General features: G+C 45.6%; 3 protein-coding genes across 5 annotated transcripts; all 3 read left to right on the top strand.

Moving 5' to 3' along the window:
* The first annotated feature begins 1,185 nt into the window (after positions 1 to 1,185).
* On the top strand, positions 1,186 to 10,491 carry zc3h13 (zinc finger CCCH-type containing 13). 3 transcript variants are annotated; one of them, XM_084574427.1, is made up of 20 exons: positions 1,186 to 1,366; positions 2,051 to 2,221; positions 2,368 to 2,471; positions 2,580 to 2,694; positions 2,783 to 2,891; positions 3,026 to 3,192; positions 3,337 to 3,485; positions 3,727 to 3,927; positions 4,033 to 4,200; positions 4,311 to 4,654; positions 4,770 to 5,231; positions 5,330 to 5,575; positions 5,666 to 6,221; positions 6,328 to 6,524; positions 6,816 to 8,054; positions 8,163 to 8,855; positions 8,933 to 9,076; positions 9,199 to 9,399; positions 9,615 to 9,778; positions 9,875 to 10,491. In XM_084574427.1, the coding sequence occupies exons 2-20, from the start codon at positions 2,060 to 2,062 to the stop codon at positions 10,076 to 10,078; spliced, it is 5,625 nt and encodes a 1,874-aa protein (XP_084430553.1). In that variant the 5' UTR covers positions 1,186 to 1,366; positions 2,051 to 2,059; the 3' UTR covers positions 10,079 to 10,491. The 3 variants fall into 3 exon arrangements, with proteins under 3 accessions (XP_084430553.1, XP_084430554.1, XP_084430552.1); XM_084574428.1 differs by having other exon boundaries at positions 2,780 to 2,891; positions 6,328 to 6,440; XM_084574426.1 differs by having other exon boundaries at positions 2,780 to 2,891.
* Positions 10,492 to 12,516: 2,025 nt separating this feature from the next.
* Positions 12,517 to 14,544, top strand: rpl31 (ribosomal protein L31). Its single transcript, XM_084574846.1, has 5 exons — positions 12,517 to 12,562; positions 13,108 to 13,211; positions 13,426 to 13,551; positions 14,270 to 14,382; positions 14,468 to 14,544. Exons 2-5 carry the CDS (start codon positions 13,108 to 13,110, stop codon positions 14,497 to 14,499), a joined length of 375 nt encoding a protein of 124 aa, XP_084430972.1. The 5' UTR covers positions 12,517 to 12,562; the 3' UTR covers positions 14,500 to 14,544.
* A 1,148-nt stretch (positions 14,545 to 15,692) lies between these two features.
* Positions 15,693 to 18,725, top strand: chst10 (carbohydrate sulfotransferase 10). Its single transcript, XM_084574475.1, has 6 exons — positions 15,693 to 15,800; positions 16,208 to 16,351; positions 16,430 to 16,539; positions 16,647 to 16,872; positions 17,002 to 17,107; positions 17,228 to 18,725. The coding sequence occupies exons 2-6, from the start codon at positions 16,258 to 16,260 to the stop codon at positions 17,778 to 17,780; spliced, it is 1,089 nt and encodes a 362-aa protein (XP_084430601.1). The 5' UTR covers positions 15,693 to 15,800; positions 16,208 to 16,257; the 3' UTR covers positions 17,781 to 18,725.
* The last annotated feature ends 1,054 nt before the right edge of the window (positions 18,726 to 19,779 follow it).

Here is a 19,779-nt window from a genome sequence, read left to right as displayed (position 1 = left end):
TAAATAAACACTTAAATTTTACACTAGTAAATTCATCTCTTGTGACAAGTCTGTTGCTCTGTAGTTATCATAGGGTGTGAAAGATGAATAAAGTGTTATGTCATAAGTAATGAGAGCTCTGAGGGTGAATCCTTCATCATGCCACACTCTGCTCCTCCTTCTCCTCCTTAGGTGCACCACGCTGACCCTCCCTAAATGCTCATCAGCCATCCAGCAAAGCAGCTTCAGCTGCGACAGCAGCATTTTGGTAGCCACGTGTGAGGACGCCTCCATCTGGCGCTGGGGCCGACAGCACTGAGCGCCCCTCCCCAACTGAAAGAGAGTCCCTGTTTCTTCCTATTGTACAGATCTACACTGCAAATAAATGTCTGTTTGAACATTTTGCCTTCGAGTTCCCTATGAAGTCTCATTCACTGACACAGAAATCAGTCAGTAACAGACGAAATTATTATTTTTAAGTTGTTAAGATGCACAGACGCAATTAGGATCTTTTTGCAGTGTTGGTTTATATTGATTTGAGTCATTTTTTTCACTTTCCTCCTCCTCCTCCTCCTTTTAAAGCCCGGCTGGTTTACCGTGTTCACCTCCTCCCACTCACACACACTCATCATTTACAACACGCCCTTTGACGTTGGAGCCGTTGAGTTCAATGAAATACAGAGGTTTATGTAAATATGTGCACATTGGTTTGATATTTTATTTTGTTGCCCATTGAGCTCCAATATAAGAGCTGTCTTATATTTTGTATGATCCCTACCCAACCCTACACATTTTGTACTTAATAAAACTTGAATTCAGGGACATTGAATTGTAGTTTTCCTGAGGACGTGGAGCATTTTATAGGATCTAATTGAGTTGACATAGCACATTTAATCTTACATGGTACTTCATGCAAAAACAGAAATGTGGAAAATACTTCTGTGCTGCCTCCTTCATAAATAAAGGCCATCAAACCAGATTTAATCATTAACTAAATAAACTGACTTGAAATTAAATGTTTGTAAGTTTGACTGTATTTCCAAACACAATATATTTAAACATAATAATGCTAATATTTCAAACATTTTCGTATTTTTTTTTTCCGGAAGGAGAAATCAATAAAGATAAATTGTTAAAAAGCAGTGGCGGTAACACAGCTGTCGGTGGCGGTAATGCAGCGCCGCGGCGAAGAAGCCAACTCTATAAACCACCGAAGAAGAAGAAAAAAAAAACGAAGAACGGGACATATGATGCGCACTCTCCGCCAATATGAAGGCACTCAGGGCAGTTTCTGCCTTTGATTTTATAGAATAAGCCTTGTTGTTTCTACAAGTGCTAGATCCGCTAACTGGACTAAAGTAGATGCGACACCGAAACAATAGCTTGGGTGAGGCATTTCTTTTTGAATCTTGGCTAAATATTAGCAAACACGCTGCTCACAGTGGCTTGCAGGCCCCGCGCTAACACGTTAGCTCTTTGGTTAACAGTTAACTTTAGCATTAGCCTCCGCTCGCTTTTTTCCCCCGAGTATGAAGCATGCACAGTGACTACCGTTAAACATTAAATGGTGAAACGTTTAAAATTTCACGCTAATTGCTTAACTTCGCCAAACAACTGAATTGGACACATGTAGTTGGATATGAACTTTAGCTACCTTTAAGCTAGCATGCTCGCTAGAAGTTAGCACAGAGCTGTTGCACAGGCAGCAGAGCAATGGATTTGCATATGTTTATGTTTTGGATGTGCGGTTTCCAATGAGAGTAGTAAAAGTGCAGGAAGCCCCCTAAACCGGTCATTTCCACTATATCTGAAAGTTTCTAAAATAAATGAGCTTCTTGGTCGAAGTTGCTGTGCACCCAGAATGAATTAAGGTAGTGCCTTGTAATCGCATAGCAGAGCAGGTTTTTCCTTATCATAGCTGTTCACAGCACCAAAGTCAATTTGGTGCTGTTTTACTGGTCCGTTGCCTTACTTAACATTTGTTTTAACATCTTAGTATGTATAGTAATTATGATTGTGCATATAACTACACTTAGGCCGTTCATTAATCATTGTTTTGTCATATTTCCAGTCCTGCAGAATGTCCAAGATCAGGCGGAAGGTAACAGTGGAGAATTCAAAAACCATATCTGACAGCAGCAGCAGCACCACAACCAGCAGCACCACCAACCCCGCCGCCCCCTCCCGCAGGCCCAGTGTGTTTGAAAGACTTGGACCCAGCACTGGGAGTAATGCTGCCGATGTATGTGATACCTAGAGTTAAACAGGGAAACCTTTTGCTCTGCATTTTATGTTTTACACTGAATCTGACGACCTACTAGTCTCCCTACTGTGATCGCCTTGTCGGTGTGTGTTATGTGATCAGGCTGCTTTGTTTGTGTCTTTCAGAGTCACTGTAGAAATTGGCTGAAGACTGGTAATTGCAGTTACGGCAACACTTGTCGCTACACACATGGAACTCAGCCACGAGGCAAAGGATTTAGCTTTAGCCGGTAAGATGGCTCAGACTTACCGCTGTGGTTAATGATTTATTTGCTTTTCTGTCCACATCAAGGCCTATCTGTGTGCATTTCTTTTGCATGCGTGTCTTAATGGAGCAGGTCAACCGAGAGGCCCACAGGTGATCTGCGGGAGAGGATGAAGAATAAAAGACAGGATGTTGACCCGGAAAACTTGAAGCGAGACTTAGACGAGCCCACATCCCCCACAGTGAGAGTGAGTTGCTGTTGACCACGAGTTGGATCATGACTCATTTTTGAGTTTTGCTTGGAACTATTAAAACATTTGTGTCTGTCTGTAGCAGAGAGACTCCTCCAGAGGCCGACACAGGGAGAAGGAGGATATAAAGATTACAAAAGAGCGCACCCCAGCCAGTGAAGAAGAACCCACAGAGTGGGAAACCAATCGTGAAGGTATCTTGTTTTTCTCAAGTCAAAAGGAGCTTGTAAATGTCTCATTTTGATGCTGTAAATTTTAGTCAAGAGTGTGCTTTGACTTGAAAGATTCCTTTCTTGTTCTATAGTAGCCTGTGTTGTTTGATTTTCAGACTCGGATATCGGAGACTACGACTACGAGTTATCCCTAGAAATGAAGCGCCAGAAAATTCAACGTGAATTGCTGAAACTGGAGCAGGAGAATTTGGAAAAGAGAGAAGAGATTGTCATCAAAAAAGATGAGACTCCAACGAAAACAAGAACCACGGCCTTGCCAAAGGTAAGTAACAAGATCCTGTTTTGTGTGTGATTACCGTAGCTTGGATTACAGTCATTTTTAACATTCAAACTGAATGTATTTAGGACGGTTCACTGAAGAGGCAGTTTTCTATTTTCATCCTGAAATGTCACGTCTGTCTTTAAGGCCTCTCCCGAGCCGTTGAGCTCCAAGGATTCCTCATCATCAAGAAAGTCCAGCGGCTCCCCGAAACACAAAGGTGGAACCAAAGGGCCAGGCTCTGGGAAGAAAGAGAAGAAGGCATCAGTGTCTTCACCAGTTTCAGAAACTGCCAGGTAGGTTTTTGGGGTATTGCAAAGCTCAACAGACTTGATTGAAAATAAGACCTTTTGGGAAGTAATAAACCGTGGACGCATTTCTTTTAAATTTTCTACTCAAAAATATTTAAATTCTCTTCTAATACTCATTTTAGGGTGCCTTTACTGATATTACTTGAGTTGTATGCTGTGACATATTTGGGATTACCTGCTTATTTGATGAAGATCTAATGCAGACTTTCCGTCTTATTTTGACCAGGTCTTCGAAAGGAAGCCACAGTAAGAAGAAAGGGCCCCGGACCCCTAGTCCTCCTCCTCCAGTCCCCCTGGACATTCCTGTGGTTGGGAAGAAACACAAGGGCAAGCACAAAAACAAGGAGAAGTCTGAGGAGAAGCAAAAGGAAGGGAAAGATCGGGGACGAGATGCAGAGAAACATAAAGAGAAGAAGGACAAACGCAGGTACAGTGTGGACTTAAAGAATCACGGCTCAGGCTTGGACCTTTTGAATGGTTTTGGTTTGAATCAACTTCACCTTCTAACTTCTTGAATGTTTTTCGTTCGTAGGGACAGATCAGACAGTTCCCACAAGGCCAAGCGGTTGGTGACATCAGAGGAGCGTTCTGGTAGCGTTTCATCCCCCTCCAGGGGGCCGTCGCCATCAACCAGGAAGAAATCCGCCTCTCCTAAAGCATCATCCCATAAGACCCCAGCACTAGCTTCCCCTCCTCACAGGTTAGCACATGCAAACAGCTGAGGAAACAGTCGTGTTGAAGGCTTTTATCATTGCACAATTACTGATTTATTACTTGACAAAATTAAAAATGTTCCTTTTGTATTTTCAGGTCTCCTTCCCCTCTGCGCCACCATAGCCCCCCGACTCCTCCCCGCCACCACTCTCCTTCTTCCCACTCGGGTTCCTCTGCCCAGCGGCACTCCCCCTCCCCCCGGCGGCGCCGTTCCTCTTCTCCCGCCTACCATCGGAGTTCTGGAGCGCAGGCCTCTGCCTCCTCGCCTCCGAGCTCCCGGCGTTCGCGATCGCCGCCCGCCTCCAACGACAACTCCTCGCCTCATCGGCGGTCGGACAGATCCAGCCCCGGCCGGCGGCATTCCAGGGGTCGAGAGAGGAGTCGCGGTGACAGAGAGAGGAGCCCGCCCATCCAGGAGCGCAGACATGAGCGCAGAGATGGTATCTTTATGCTCTTTTAATGTATACGTTTTAAAAAAGTATGTGCTTTGTAACCTGCCTTAAAAATGTTTTATCATTCATAATTTGTGACATTATGTGTCTCTCCTGGAAACAGATGGCCGCAGCAAACGAGAGAAAGACAGTGTCCGCGACGACCGAGACTATGACTCTGAACAGGTGTCCTCCCGGGACGCCCGTGATGACAGGGAGACCAGAGAGGCCCGTGAGCGACGGGAGGCTCGCGACCGAGGAAGAGAAACGACTCGGGAGTCTCGGGACACCAGGGACATGAAGGACTTGAGAGAGAGCAGGACAGAGACGCGTTCCAGTCGAGAGTCAATTGAGCGGCGCGACCGCGAACGGGAACGAGAGAGGGACCGGGAGAAGGAGAGGGAGCGGGAGAGGGAGAGGACCGACTCCCACAGGAAGGAGGAGCTGGCTCAGGATGACAGGAGTTACGGGAGGGGTCATGGACGGGATGATGGAGGCAGGAGTGAAGGAAGGATTGACAGCAGGACAGACAGAGCTGACAGGAATGGACGAGGAAGAGGGCGTGCAAATGAAACATCTGATAAAGGCAAGCACTTATATTGCATTTAACTTTTAATGTACGACAGAAAACTATCCATTAGTAGTGTGCCTACAGATTTTTCATTGTTTTCTCTGTAATTTCAGGCTCAAACAGAAACTCCCGGGGTTCCCAACTGGAAAGCAGCCGTGACAACTGGGAGTCGAGGAGCAGTGTGGCACGTGAGCGGAGTGCAGAGAGGAGCACAGATCGCGCTACCGAGAGAAGCTCTGAGAGGGGTTCAGACCGAGATCGCTATGAGAGCGATCGAAGAGGAGAGCCAGCCAGAGACTCCTCCTACGACAGGAGAGGAGGACACGGAGAGAAAGATCGCAGGGACAACCGAGACAGAGGTGAGGATTAGGATTTTATTCCAACCGTGTGTGAGAACTGGATGAAAAATGGCGCTCATCTCAAAAGTTGTTTCCTCTTTTCCCCCCCAGACCAAAGAGCATCTTCTCCAAGCAGACACCAGGGGAGATCAGAGGAGTCTGAGAGGGAGGACAGGAGGGAGGACCGCAGGGTAGACAGGGCTGAGGACAGACGGGAGGACAGGACCCGCGAGCGCGAGCGTGAAAGAGACCGGGAGCGAGACAGGGAGCGGGAGAGGGAGAAGGAGAAGGACAGGGAGCGAGAGAGGGAGAAGGAGAAGGAGAGAGAAAAGGAGCGGGAGAAGGAGAGGGAGGCGGAGAGGGAGAGAGCCAGGGAGAGGGAGCGTGAGCGGGAACGAGAGAGGGAGAGAGAGAGGGAAAGGGAGCGCGAGGAGCGGGAGAGAGAGCGGGAGGAGCGGGAGAGGGAGAGGGAGAGGGAGGAGCGGGAGAGGGAACGAGAGAGGAAGGAGAGGGAAAGGGAGCGAGAGAGGGAGAGGGAGCAGCGGGAGCGAGAGAGGCAGCGGGAATGGGAGGAGAGAGAGAGGGGAAGGGAGGAGAGGAGGGAGAGGAGAGAAGACACCAGAGACGACCGGCCTGTTCGGGACACTCGGGAGGAACGCAAGTTGAGGCAAGCTTTCTGCTTTAAACACTTTGATTTAATAAAACATTTAGAGTGTGGAGTAAGCTGCTCCCCAAACACCCATCTAATGGTTTTACAATAACTGTCCCTACAGTCGTAAGAGGCCCAGGGTGGAGAGCAGCCCCAGCCCCCGACCCTCGCCTAAGCGGACGACGCGGGACCTCAGTCCGGCGGACAGCGACGGATACAATAGTGCGGAAGAGAAAAGTGAGCGCCCGATTGGCCGAGGGCAGGCCAAGCTCCACCCACAGCCCCTCCTCCCCAGCCCAGTGTGTCCGCCTCCATCTGACAGTAGGGAAATTCTTTTTGAAAAGGACACACTCCTGTTTAACGGGGAATCCACCTATTGGATCATACACCCTGAATGCACTGTTGGGACGTTTCTCTTTGCTAAAACCTTCCGTCTTACGGACTTCAAATTGCCCTCTGATATAAATGCCTTTTAATTTAAGGGCTGTTAAGGGCTATTACATTTTAATTTTAGCTATTTCTTCCAATTAGAGAATCTGCCCAGAACAAGCTGTTATTTCACTGACTGTTTTAATGCTGAATGTGTTTACTGACTGCTGTGTGTCTGTGCAGATGGAGATAAGCATCGCCTGCTGAGCCAGGTGGTGAGGCCCCAGGACGCCCTGTTGAGGTCGCCGCCGAGGGGCACTCCATCCGAGGACAAGACCGCCCACTGGAAGGACGAGGAGCGCAGGGGAGCCGGGGACAAAAGGGAGGCGCGAGGCCGCCACGAGGACCTGGAGACCCGCGCAGAACGAAGCAGAGGAGGCGACAGGCGCGCAGAGCACCTTTCCGACGCGCCGTCCGACTCCCGCAGCAGAGGCAGAGACCAGCGAGAGCCGACACCGCCTCCTCCTCCTCCTCCTTCAGGCCTCGCCACCGGCAGCGACGACAGAGACACCGCTGGCTCCCAGTCCCACGAGGAAGGCAAAAAGAAGACAAAGTCCCAGAGGAAGGGCGTGAAGAAGGGTCGCAAAGATGAGGAGACTGGCGTTGGGACCAGCCTAGCTGCTGCAGGGGACCGTTTCAACCCTGAGCCTCCAATTAGTGCAGCTGCAGATGGTCCCCTACACTCTCCCAGGAAAGGAGCTAAGAAGAAGGCTCTTGATCGAAAGAGGAAACGGTCACGAGGAGGAGAATCTGATGGATCTGAGGAGGATACTTCTACTCATCAGCAGCATAATAAGAGGAAGAGAGGTCCTCGGACACCACCGCCCTCAATGAGGCCTGATCAACGCGGTACTGTTGCCAATCCAGAACCCTCACCACTGTCCAAAATGGATAATTTCAGTGACTGGTCAGATGAGGAGGTCACAGACCGAGGAGGACCTCTGGAAACACAGGCCTCCCTGGGTCCTGCTGAGAGGACTCCAGCTGAACCTCTTAGAAGAGGTACAGGCCCGAGGGTGGGCAGGGACAGGGAGAGGTGTAATCCACCAGCCATTGCTCCTTTACTCCCTCAAGACCCTCCGATGCTGCTGCAGACTATGACACCCCAGCCTCTGATGTCCCAGTCCTTACTCCGCAAACCTCCCCCGGAGCAGGCCCGCAGCAGCAGCATGGGGAGCAACCAAAGCCGAACGTCATCTCGACGCCTGCGATCACCCTCCAACGAGTCGGCCCACCGAGAAGATCCGCAGGGTGCACGATCGCGCCGGGGCAGGCTGCAGGGCACCAACTCTCGCGACCGGGACAGGGAGAGAGAAAGAGAACGAGAGAGGGAGCGGCCGGTGAATGATCCTCCTGCGGCTGAGAGGAAATCCCGCATTGACCAGCTGAGGAGAGGAGAGCCCAGCCGCAGCACGTCATCGGGTAAATACACAAGAATCTTCTCATTATATCACTTGAGCTTGACAACATTGTTTTCTTTACGCTGCCAGCATTACACTTAAATTAAATTGGTCTCATCTTGTTCAACAGACCGTCAAGACTCTCGCAGCCACAGCTCCAGGCGCAGCTCTCCTGATTCTGAGAGACAGGCCAGGTCCAGATCCCGTGCCGGCTCCTATGACAGTCGAGAACGGGAGAGAGACAGGGAGCCGTTTGAGCGGGAAAGGGAGAGAGACCGAAAGGACCTTCGACCTCAACAGCAGCAGCAGCAGCAGCAGCAACAGCAGCAGCAGCCGCCTCTGCTCCTCCAGCAGCCCCTACAACAACAGAGAGACTGGGAACCTGAACCTAGGGACTGGCTCGGCAGGGGACGGGAGCCGCTGCTGATGCGTCCCGGCCGTGAACCTCTGCTGAGGGAGCGGGACATCAGGGACAGGGAACGCTTGCTCCCCGAAGGACTCAACCTGCAGCACGAACGGGAGCGAGAGAGGGAACGAGAGCGGGAGAGAGACGCTAGAGGTGAAAGAGGCGGGGATCGGGAGAGGGAGAGGATGATGATGATGGACCTACCGCCCCATGGGGACCCGAGGGCTCCAGGACGAGGGGAAATGAGGGGTGACATCAGAGGAGACATGCGAGGAGACATGATGAGGCAGGACAGGGGTGACTACGAGCCCCTGCTGCCAAGAGAGGCCTTCAGTCCTCCAGAGTCTGAGAAACCGAGCAACAGTCACCATCACATGGGAGAGCAGCGGGAGCTGGAGAAGACGGACAGCATCGATGGTAGGAAGATTAAAACTTGTTTTTATGAGACGGTCTCCTACGTGGATTGTACTTACGAGGTGTGTGCTGTGTTTCAGGAGATGACGATGGGAAAGACGACGACGGCCAATCAGTCGCATCTGTTGGAGAGGAGTATGAACCAATCAGTGACGATGAGCTGGATGAAATTCTGGCCGACAGCCAGAAAAAAGAGGATCAGCAAGACGATGAGAAAATCACAGGTATCATTCAGTTCTGCTTGAAGTTCATACAAGGGACTTTTTGAGTGATTTTAAATGCACGTGTCTATTTTTAAAAATCTGTTTCCTTTTGAAATTAACCCCTTGTTGCCATGTGTTGTCAGGTCCTCTGGATGTGATCGATGTGGACTGGTCGAGCCTGATGCCCAAACAGAAACAGGAACCCCGGGCAGCGGGGGCGGCCTTGCTGCGATTCACCCCTGGCGCTGTGCTGCTGAGGGCAGGCATCTCTAAAAGACTAGCTGGCCCTGAGCTCCTGGAGCAAGTCAAAGAGGTGTGCAAGTCTGAGCTGGACGATCCTAAAGGTGAGTTGTGGCATCGTCAAACCGTCGCTTTGGTTATATTAGCCGTGTTTCCATAAACATATTCTGATTTATCTCTTGAAAAACTTCCTCAATTGTGCAAAAACTTTTCTTCTTCTTTCTAAAAGAGTCGGAATTAGTTCTGACATGGTTTTTAGATGAAAGAAAGACTTAGTTCATTCTAAATCTTAACGTTTCTGTCGACGCTGTCCCACCAGATGCTGACAAACTCTTCGAGCACGACCTGGGGGCCCTGAATATGGCCGCTCTGAACAGGCGGGTGGAGAGAGCAGGTTTAATGAGCAACCTGGGGCCCTGCTGCAAGGCCCTGTGTGCTCGCAGGGACTTCGCCATCCGCCGGCAGCTGTTAAAAAATGAGAAGGTAGATGAGCATCCAGTGTTTGGTTTTTAGAGCTGCTTCAGATAAGAAGCTGTAAAGAGAAACGATCTTAAATCTTTTTTTTTTTTTTTCCCGCAGGGCCTAACAAAACAGTACCCCACTACTCCCGTGGTAGACAACGAGCTGCTACAGATGAGCATGCGTCTCTTCAGAAGGACCATGGCTGGCCAGGCTGCGGCCCCAGAGAGGCCTGACAGCGGGTCGGCGCCGGCAGTGGAAGCTGCTGAAACCGGTAGTAGTAATAAGCTCAGCACAGCACAGCCAGAGGTGTGTGTTTCCTGAAAGCAGAACACATAAAAGCGAATGCGTCTCAGCCTTTACCTCCTCTCGCCCCAAACTCTTGTCTCTCTCTATCCCATTTCATTGCATACATTTTTAGTCCTGAGAGAGGAGGAAAAAAAAAAAAGAAAAAAAGACAGAATTGTGACTCTTATGTTTTACGTGTTTTCGGATGATCTCTGCTCATGCTGTCCCATAGACTACTGAACTTTCTAGCCTATGGAGGTGTGTCATGAACCATGTATGAGAAATGTAAAACACACCGGAATGACTTCATGTTTTTTGTGCATTACAGTGTTTTAGATCAGATTTTTAATTGTCAGTTTCACCGACCTAACCAAGTTCAAATGACTGATTTGTTTTTCTATGTTGTGCATTGGTTACTACAACTGCGCATTAAAATGGTTAGATGTTGATTTTTTGTAACGGGTCTTTTGCTTTGTATGATCGACACTCTGCTGTTACCGCTATGTTTGTTTACACCCTGTTGCGTAATATATCACTGGCTGACCTACAACACTGAAACATCCTGCAGGGACTTGAATGAACATTTCTCATCAATAAGCACTGCCAAACTATTCCCTCCCTGAATGTACTTTGTAACAGCTGTTAATTTGTGGGAACATATATATATTTTTGTTTTTTTTTCTGCTAATTTATTTTGAATGGTTTGGCAAAGTCTCCTTGAGATGAACTGTAGCGATTGCAGAGCGCCAGATCACCAACACTGCCATGTGGAATCATCTCCTCACCAGACCACGTCATCTAAAGAGGAGGCCGATAGGAAAAGACGGTATACTGCTTAGATTAAAGCAAAAGACTGCAAAGATAATAAACATAATGAACTTCTTCTTCTTCTTGTGTCCAGCAGTTGACCATTCACGGTCACGATAAGTCAGCTGGATGCGGTTGTCTCAACACTCTTAGCTCTCAGACAATTTGAAAAGAGCGGCAGTCTGTGAGTGCTGGGACGTAATTTCAATGGACAAAACCAGCCACAGTGTTTCACTGAACAGCTTAAACCATTAGATCTGGAGTGGCACAGATTGTATGACAGACTCGCCATATAAGGAGAGAACGTCCTTATATGGATGTCCTGCCTCTGTGTTAATGTTAACCCTTCATACTCCAGTCTCAGCTTTGTTTGGACGTGTAGGGCTAAATGCACCATACATTTGAATCATATAAAAGGCTTTTTTATAAATGGGATCTAAGAAGACTGTAATAAAACCAACAGGGTTGATGCAAAAGAGCAGATGTTGCCAGAATTGTGCAGCTGAAGGACGACACAAGTCCCTGGAAGTGATCTTCCAGGACGGGATGAATAAACCATTGTTTTTCTACACCGTGTATTCCATTTTTGCTGTACATAATTGTGTATTTCAATCTAAAATCTCTCTATATATTCGACATAGCATAGTGATAAATAGTTTGCCTGGACCATACTGTGTTTTTTAGAACTGCACATAGCTAGTGTTTTCCTGAATGTAGGGCTAATATGTGTGTGTTATCCGATTCGGTCAAAGCCTTAATAAGTGTGCTTGAATGTTTGGCCGCAAATTAAATCCCGAAATTTCAAACAGATTATCAGACATCTGTTTGTTTAGGGTCAGTGTAGAAGTGAGTAAGGTTTGGTGTGATATGAGATATTTCCATATTAGACAAAATATTACAATAACGACAAAACACAAATGGTTCTCACTATTGTTATTGATTTGGAGCTGTCATGTACAGTAGTCTGATTTTTTTTTTTTTTTTTATCTGACCACAATTATGTGGTGTTAAAAAAACAACTTTCCTACTTTGTCTAAGGTCCAGAGTAAATTTAGAGGTGTGCAAGTCAATAGTGGATGTATTTACTGTAAAATGAAAACAGAATTACATTTATAACTAAGGACCGAATGCTAATTTATCAAATTAATCACTACAAAAATTAAAAAAATTAAATAAAACAGCTGTATAGATTGTCATTTTACAAACACTGCAGGTGATGTGCAACTTCTAGCTCCATAATATTGTGAACACCTCTTCTCAGGTTATGTCTTAAATTTGTTCTTCTCAGTAATACAATTACAATGGCCCATCTCATGTGATTATTTACAATATCACTACAGTCCAGGCATTTCAAAATGTCATTCATAAGCAAATATAGTCATATTATATACAACACATTCCCAAACATAAAAGAAATTCATAATAGCAGAATAAAGAAAATCCATGGAACAAGCATTTTGTGCCCATGCTTTTGCTAAACGATAATGCTAAACATATTAAATATTCATCGTCCTAAAATGTTTCTGAGAGTACAGTAATTAAGATATTGTTTTAACATCCTGTTAGTTTTTCATTGTTTGGCAGCTCACGCGAGGAACCCTCAAACGTACGCTAGTTGTTGGCGACCATTAAATAGAACGGACCGGTTTCCTTTACCCACAATCCTCTGCTTTTGGTCCGTCCTTCCGACTTCCGCCTCATCTTCGAGCCGAAGTGAGTATTCTTTCGGGAAAAAGTATTTCTACAATCTAACCCCATCCTATCATATTAAAGCCACATTTGAGCCCATACTTCTTTCAGATATGTATATTAACATTGTATTGTTCATTATATGTTGATTTTGATGTTGTTGAACATCTATATAAAACAGTTAAAATGGTGAATGTTAGCACCGGCTCGACCCGAGTGGCTTCATGTTGCGTGGCTGTACCGTGCTTTTTTTCTGAGCTACAAATGCCGTTATAGTACTTACATAGCAAAACATTACGATTAAATTCTTGTCTGAGCACGAATAAATGCTCTTTATTTTAACATTTAGCTTGCACGCTAGCTTGTGTTCCTAATAACATTAGAGCAAGCTAGCTTAAAGCTAACGCCAGCCAGCCTTTGGTGTAAGTATAGACGAGTAGTTAGCTTCAATGTTGTTAGCTTAAACACCAAAGCTGGCGTGCTGCGGCCATGTACTACTACTATTTCACGCTGATTCTCAACAAATGCGTTCGTGTACTCAAACGGCAATGCACTTGTGTTTTTTCTAGATGGCCCCAACCAAGAAAGGAGAGAAAAAAAAGGGGCGCTCAGCCATCAACGAGGTGGTGACCAGAGAGTACACCATCAATGTCCACAAACGCATTCATGGAGTGTGAGTATTGTAAAGATGCCGCAAGCCCTTTGTGCATGGACATCCATCAGTTGAGCAAAGCGACAATAATATGCCTGTTGATTTATGTCTGTTAAAGTATCACCTTGGTGTTGGCCGCATGCTAACTTGTCTGTGGCAATGTTTTGATAACTAACAAAGAAATTCAGTGTTGTAATCACTTAGTTCTTGGATAAATTATGTTGTCTTCTTGCAGGGGCTTCAAGAAGAGGGCTCCCCGCGCCATCAAGGAGATCCGCAAGTTCGCCGTGAAGGAGATGGGAACTCCTGATGTCCGCATTGACACTCGCCTCAACAAGGCAGTGTGGAGCAAGGGTATCAGGTGAGATGATGCACTGTTAATACCCGTATCTGAGCAATGCCTGGCCCAGATGCAGTTTATGGGGCATTGTTCTTGCTGTTTCTGAGAGGGTAACATGTTGGCAGTGTCTTGCAAGCATGCTGTAATGGATGTGGGTCTAAACGGCTCAACGCATGACCTCAAATTGAGTTCACATAATATAAACAAGAACTGGCAATAAGAAACGCGTAACTGCTTAATATCTGTCATTGCAATGATGAATGGTGGTAAATGTTAATGTGTTTCTTTGCTAATGGCCAGGTTTATTTTGTAGAGCATTACATAGCTTTTTTCAGATTTAAAAATGCTGAAATTGCTCACTGTACTGTTTTGTATATGCACTCAGCTGAGAAATTCTGTAATTTCTGCACAGATGCACAGAAAATAAAGATAGCTCAGCCTAATAAATATTTAAGATGATTGGAGCACATGTTGACAAGTCCTTTGCTCAAGGTATTATCACTGTAATCAAGGAAACAATGTTGCAACATATGAGAACATTTCATTCTCGTGTTACATATTTTATAAGTGTCAGGCTTTCTGAACAGTTTTAACAATTTCTCAGCATGTTAAACAGGGTGGGTGTTCTGCATTATCAAGAACTATTTTGATAAGCCACGACTGCTAGTGAATGTAGCACTCGGCTGCATGTCAAGTACCTTACGTTTAGTGGAGTCCTTAATCTTTGTGCGTTTTGCAGGAACGTGCCGTACAGGATACGCGTACGGCTGTCCAGGAAGCGTAATGAGGATGAGGACTCCCCCAACAAACTCTACACCCTGGTCACATACGTTCCTGTCACCACATGCAAAGGTAAACTTGCTGATCACTTACTTTGTCTGTCACCTGTGGAAATAATATAGACAGTTAAATAAATGATTACCTCTTCTTCCTACAGGTCTGCAGACAGTCAATGTTGACGAAAACTAAATTTGTCCCTCTGCGAGTGGAATAAATGAAAATTAAAAAAAAAAAGCTGTTGTGTTCTGTCTTTATTTTCTTATTTGCAATTGTTTATTTTTGGGGTTTGACTCGGGTCCAAGCTCACAAGATGGCACCACCTGTCACTGGGATACTTGCATCAGTTTGGTCAGTGCAAGGAAGTGGGGACACAAGTCTATGGTCCTGATTGGGTTCTCGATACAGACATTGGTTATGTCTTAATGACAAATGTAGTTGCATCTCCTTAAGAATGTTATTTGGGAACAATTTAGTTGCCAATTGCTGTTTCTCTTGTCTATTTTTTTTTTTTTTTCCTTACACGATGTGGCGGTAGCAACAATACAGTACCAAAATGGAAAGCTGCTGTCGATAATATTTTACATTCCAAAAAGTATATTTATTTTACTGTTCCCCCATTGCCGTGGTTCAGGGTTACTTTTAAAATACAGTTTACATAGTCAAAGTTGTATACTTTTACTGATGCTGCGTATGAATGTGTCAAATTATAACGGTTGCGTTCATTTTCACAAATCGTGTTCCAATCTTTCCTCAAAGAATCCCGTGTCACTTATTTTGAATATACGGACACTTGTGTAATGTGTTATAGTTGATTTGTTATTCAATACAATTTATTTAATTCCACTGCCTGGCCAAAAAAAGTCGCCACCTGGATTTAACCAAGAAAATAGGTACGAGCCTCCTATTGTATAATTACTGCGTGCGTGATTATCTTTCAGCTGGCAACAAGTTATTTAACCCCAACTGATGCAATGAGTAGCTTCTCATTTCTTAAACAACCACGTCTAAAGACACATCCCGTGGTCATGGAAAAGATGTTAGTCTGTTTGAGAAGGGTCAAATCATTGGCATGCATCAGAGAAACAATCTAAGGAGATTGTAGAAACTACTAAAACTGGGTTAAGAACTGTACAACACATTAAAAACTGGAAGGATAGTGGGGAACCATCGTGTTAAAGGAAGAAATGTGGTTGGAAAAAAAGCTTCAGTTTGCTAGGGAGCATAAAGATTGGCAGTATATATATATTTTATATATATATATATATATATATTTAAAGTGAATCAAATAATAGCATTGCTGTGGGGACCTAATAATTACATGTCAGCTGCAGGGTGTACTTCCACCGTGCTGTCGCTAGGGGGCCTACTTGGTGAGTGAGCACTCGGATGTTGGGTGAAGAACGGACACATCAGGAGGACAGGCTATGGCGCCGTCCAGCGTTTTCTCCGGAGTTTGTGCTGCTGTCACGAAGTTATAACCCAACAAGAAGGTGAGGCTTCTCTCATGCTGTGCTTTGTTATTTTAATTTAATTCGCCTCTGGTTTAAAAAAAATAAAAATAAAAATAAATCTTGTCTTTGTTCATGTTGTCTGGTAGGGAGAGGTGTGGCTAGCTGGTTGGCTAACTGACCAGTTAGCTAGTTAGCTAGCTGTCTAGAAACACTAACTCACGCTAATGGATTAGAATTCATTAATGAGCTGATAGTTGTTAGCTAAATGTTTTAGACATATAATAGCAATGCCGTTAGCTATTTTACACACACTATAACCATTTCATAGCTAGCATAGACCTCTCCAGCATCACCTGTCATGCAGATAACGTTAAGTTAGTGTTGACTGCTGTCCAGTGAAGCTAACAGCTAGCTGGTCAGTCTTCATCATCTGTGTTTGTGTCCAGGTGGTAGCAACCCTCGCTGTTTCCATGGCCGTCGGCTGACGTGCGAAGCGATGCGGCACCACTGGCTGCTCCTCGGGGCTTGCGGCTGGGTGCTGCTCATCCTGATGTTTGTGAGCAAGTTCATCAGCTTCAGAGCTGTGGATGGTAAGCTAACGTTGATAGCTACAGGCAGCCAGTGATGGTGGTGCATGTCATCAGCTCACTCTAATTATGTACTTTCAGATTATGGAGAGAGAGTCGGTGGTCAGAGTTTTACAGTGCCAGGCACTAAGGTGGTTAAACCCATTCCTGTGTCCAGTCTAAAAAAACAAGTCTCCCAGCCATCTGATCAGGTGACTATTTGTTTATCGATTACTGATTGCGCATAATCACAGATTTTTCATTTTCTTCTCTACAGTACAGTATTGCCGTCATAACATGTTTATCGTGTATGTCTTAGCCTTCATCATCACCTACAGAGGCAGAGTGGCAGCCCGTCGTCGAGAAGCGCGCCGAGCTGCTCTCGGCTGTGTGTAAGAACAGCAGCCTCAGGAATTTGACTCACGTCTCCATCAGCAAGTTTGTCCTGGACCGCATCTTTGTCAGCGACAAACACAAGATCTTGTTCTGCCAGACGCCTAAAGTGGGCAATACACAATGGAAGAAGGTCCTCATTGTGCTCAATGGTATGGATTTGTTGGGATGTTTGAATTTTCTGCACACGTGGGTTAGACATGGCAGTGATGTGATGCGCAGCTTTATGACTAAATGTCTGTGTCTCTAATTCAGTTGATGGTTTATGTTGTTGCTGACAGGAGCATTTTCCACGGTGGGGGAGATCCCAGAAAACCTTGTTCATGACCACGATAAAAATGGCCTCCCTCGCCTCTCTTCACTCAGTCCGCAGGAAATAACTCACAGGTCAGTTAATAGTTATTGAATATATATTTTAATACATTTAGCAGGCATGATAGAACATAATCTTTTGTTGCTGTTGAAGCCACGGTCCTTGTTTACTCATGAATCCTTCTGCCTGAACAGATTAACGACCTACTTTAAGTTTTTTATCGTGAGGGATCCATTTGAGCGCCTCATTTCCGCATTCAAGGACAAATTTGTGAAGAACCCACGCTTTGAACCTTGGTACAAGCACGACATCGCTCCAGCCATTATAAGGAAGTACCGCAAGAGCCACCGAGACAACGACCTCGCCGCCTCCGGCCTGCACTTTGACGACTTTGTCCGTTACTTGGGCGACGTGGAAGGCCGCCGGCGAATGGACCGGCAGTTCGGCGAGCACATTATCCACTGGGTGACTTACGCAGAACTGTGTGCGCCGTGCGAGATACACTACAGCGTGGTCGGCCACCACGAGACACTGGAGCAAGATGCCCCGTACATCCTCAAAGCTGCGGGCATCGACCAGCTTGTGTCCTACCCCGCCATTCCTCCAGGCATCACGCGGTACAACAGGACCAAGGTGGAGCGCTACTTCTCAGGCATCAACAAGCGGGACATTAGGCGTCTTTACGCACGTTACCAGGGCGACTTCCACCTATTTGGTTACCCAAGCCCTGACTTTTTACTGAACTGAAACCATTAACACTAATTAAAAGTTTTCATATAAACACCTCGTCTTTGGTTTAGAGACTGAGCGGTATTGTAGCTGCCTGGGTGCCACAAAACTGAAAGCCTGGGATTTACTCCCTGGCATACTGAAATGTCTTTGCCCTTATTGTAGACACTTTTGTTGGAATAACTCACAATTTGTTGCTGTGTTGTGTGACTGCTGCCTAATCATATATTTAACAGTTCTGTGGAGAGTGGAGGTGTGACTGATAAGCATGCTGTGAGCAAATTCACAGTATCGCAATAAGAAGAATGGCTGCAGACTTTCACCGTTTGGTTGATGAAGCGCTGGAGTCGGTATAAAGATCAAATACAGGTAAAAATCGAATCATCCGCAAGTCAAAGAGGTGTTCTCTGTAATGTCAGGGATGCAGGCCCATGACCCTGTAATGTAGCTGTCATATTGCACTGTGTGGATCACCAGTTTTGTGGATTTTGACTCTTCTGTACCTCTTGCTAAAATTTCAGACATAAAAGAAAGATGGTCTGTGTCAGTAAAGGGCAAGAATATAATCTGATTGGACATTGATTATTTTAACTTTTTAGACTTTCTACCATAGATTTTAGCTTTATGCAAGGCGTATTAACGTCTTGGAAGACTGTCGATTGCTCTTCAGATAAGCCCTGGTCGATAGTCATTTTCTGCCTTTACTAAAACTGAAGATTGCATCCATTTATTCAGGTGTTACATGTTACATTGAAGGAAACTGGCACTGGGTTTTAAATGATACTTTTTCTACAAGAAATGTACTGTGTAAATGTTCCTAACATGAATTCAACAGCTGTATTACATGTTGATATTTATAATAATATTATTAATTGCTGACTATTGGCACGGACAGTTCAAAGACGACACTGCCTCTCTGCAGCCATTTTTGGACAGGTGGCTGTTGGGTTAATATGGCAACACTAGTTCATAATAAAGTCACATGTCAATTATTTATTTTTGTGTGTTTAGTGTTAGTTATTCTAGATTCTGGCCCTTCCTCATGTCTCTCATGGATGTGATTAATTTCCTTTGCAATTACATCAAATACCCACAAGGGGGCGGCAATGCATTTTAGTACTGCTTAGTGAACCTTGTTGAACCCTTGAACTAAAATATTGGGTTAAAACGACATTTGAACACATTTTAGCGTTTAGTTTATGGCCGATTGATCTGATTTGATTTGCAGAGCATAAACACGGAGTGCCTTAAGGCTTTTCCTGCTCGTATATGTTTGCGTCTGTCTCTCCTCTGCTAAGTCTTTCCCCCCCCGATGCTGCCTGACTGGTTCGTCCTGTCCTGCCATTTGAATGTTGAGCCAGAGTTTGTTTAAGCAACACACTGTGATAAATAACTCGCACAATCGCTTGTGTTAACACCGTATCCTGGTATTGTCTCGAACAATCCAGTGTTGTAAGGTGTGTTTACCTTGATTTATCATGCTCAGACTACAGAAAGCGGCACAGAAAGTGTTAAACTAGATAAATGATGTGACTAAGGTTTGTAGAATTTGCACCTTTGAGTGCATAGATTTGCAACTCAGCCAGCATGCAGACTACTTGCTTGTGCGGCGCTCTAACTAATTTTATATTTGCGTTTCGTATAGTAAACCTGGTCGATATAGAAACCTCTCATCTTTAATGTCAACATATGGCCCCGGTAATTGTATTTGATCCTTGTTGTCTAATGCTTCTAGTCCACTTAGTCCACTGCACAAACACAGCATCACTCCTGAGGCTGCATTCTTGCCACACCCATGATTACCAATATTGACACTGAAGTCTCACATGCGCATGTCCATATGGATGCTGTGTGGTGGTGATGGGGGTTGTTGGAGAAAGAGAGGGGGGGGGCTCTCCTCTCCTCTCCCGTCTGCCTCTATTTATCTCACCTGCCCCCCGCTGCTCGTGTGCATTGTATCAACACTGCTCGATGCCGGTTTGTGCGCCTCAGAAGAGAAAGGTGCATTAAATACCAC

The sequence above is a fragment of the Chelon labrosus genome (assembly GCF_963514085.1).
Source record: "Chelon labrosus genome assembly, chromosome: 24".
Taxonomy (NCBI): domain Eukaryota; kingdom Metazoa; phylum Chordata; class Actinopteri; order Mugiliformes; family Mugilidae; genus Chelon; species Chelon labrosus.
This window is presented reverse-complemented; position numbering and strand designations above follow the sequence as displayed.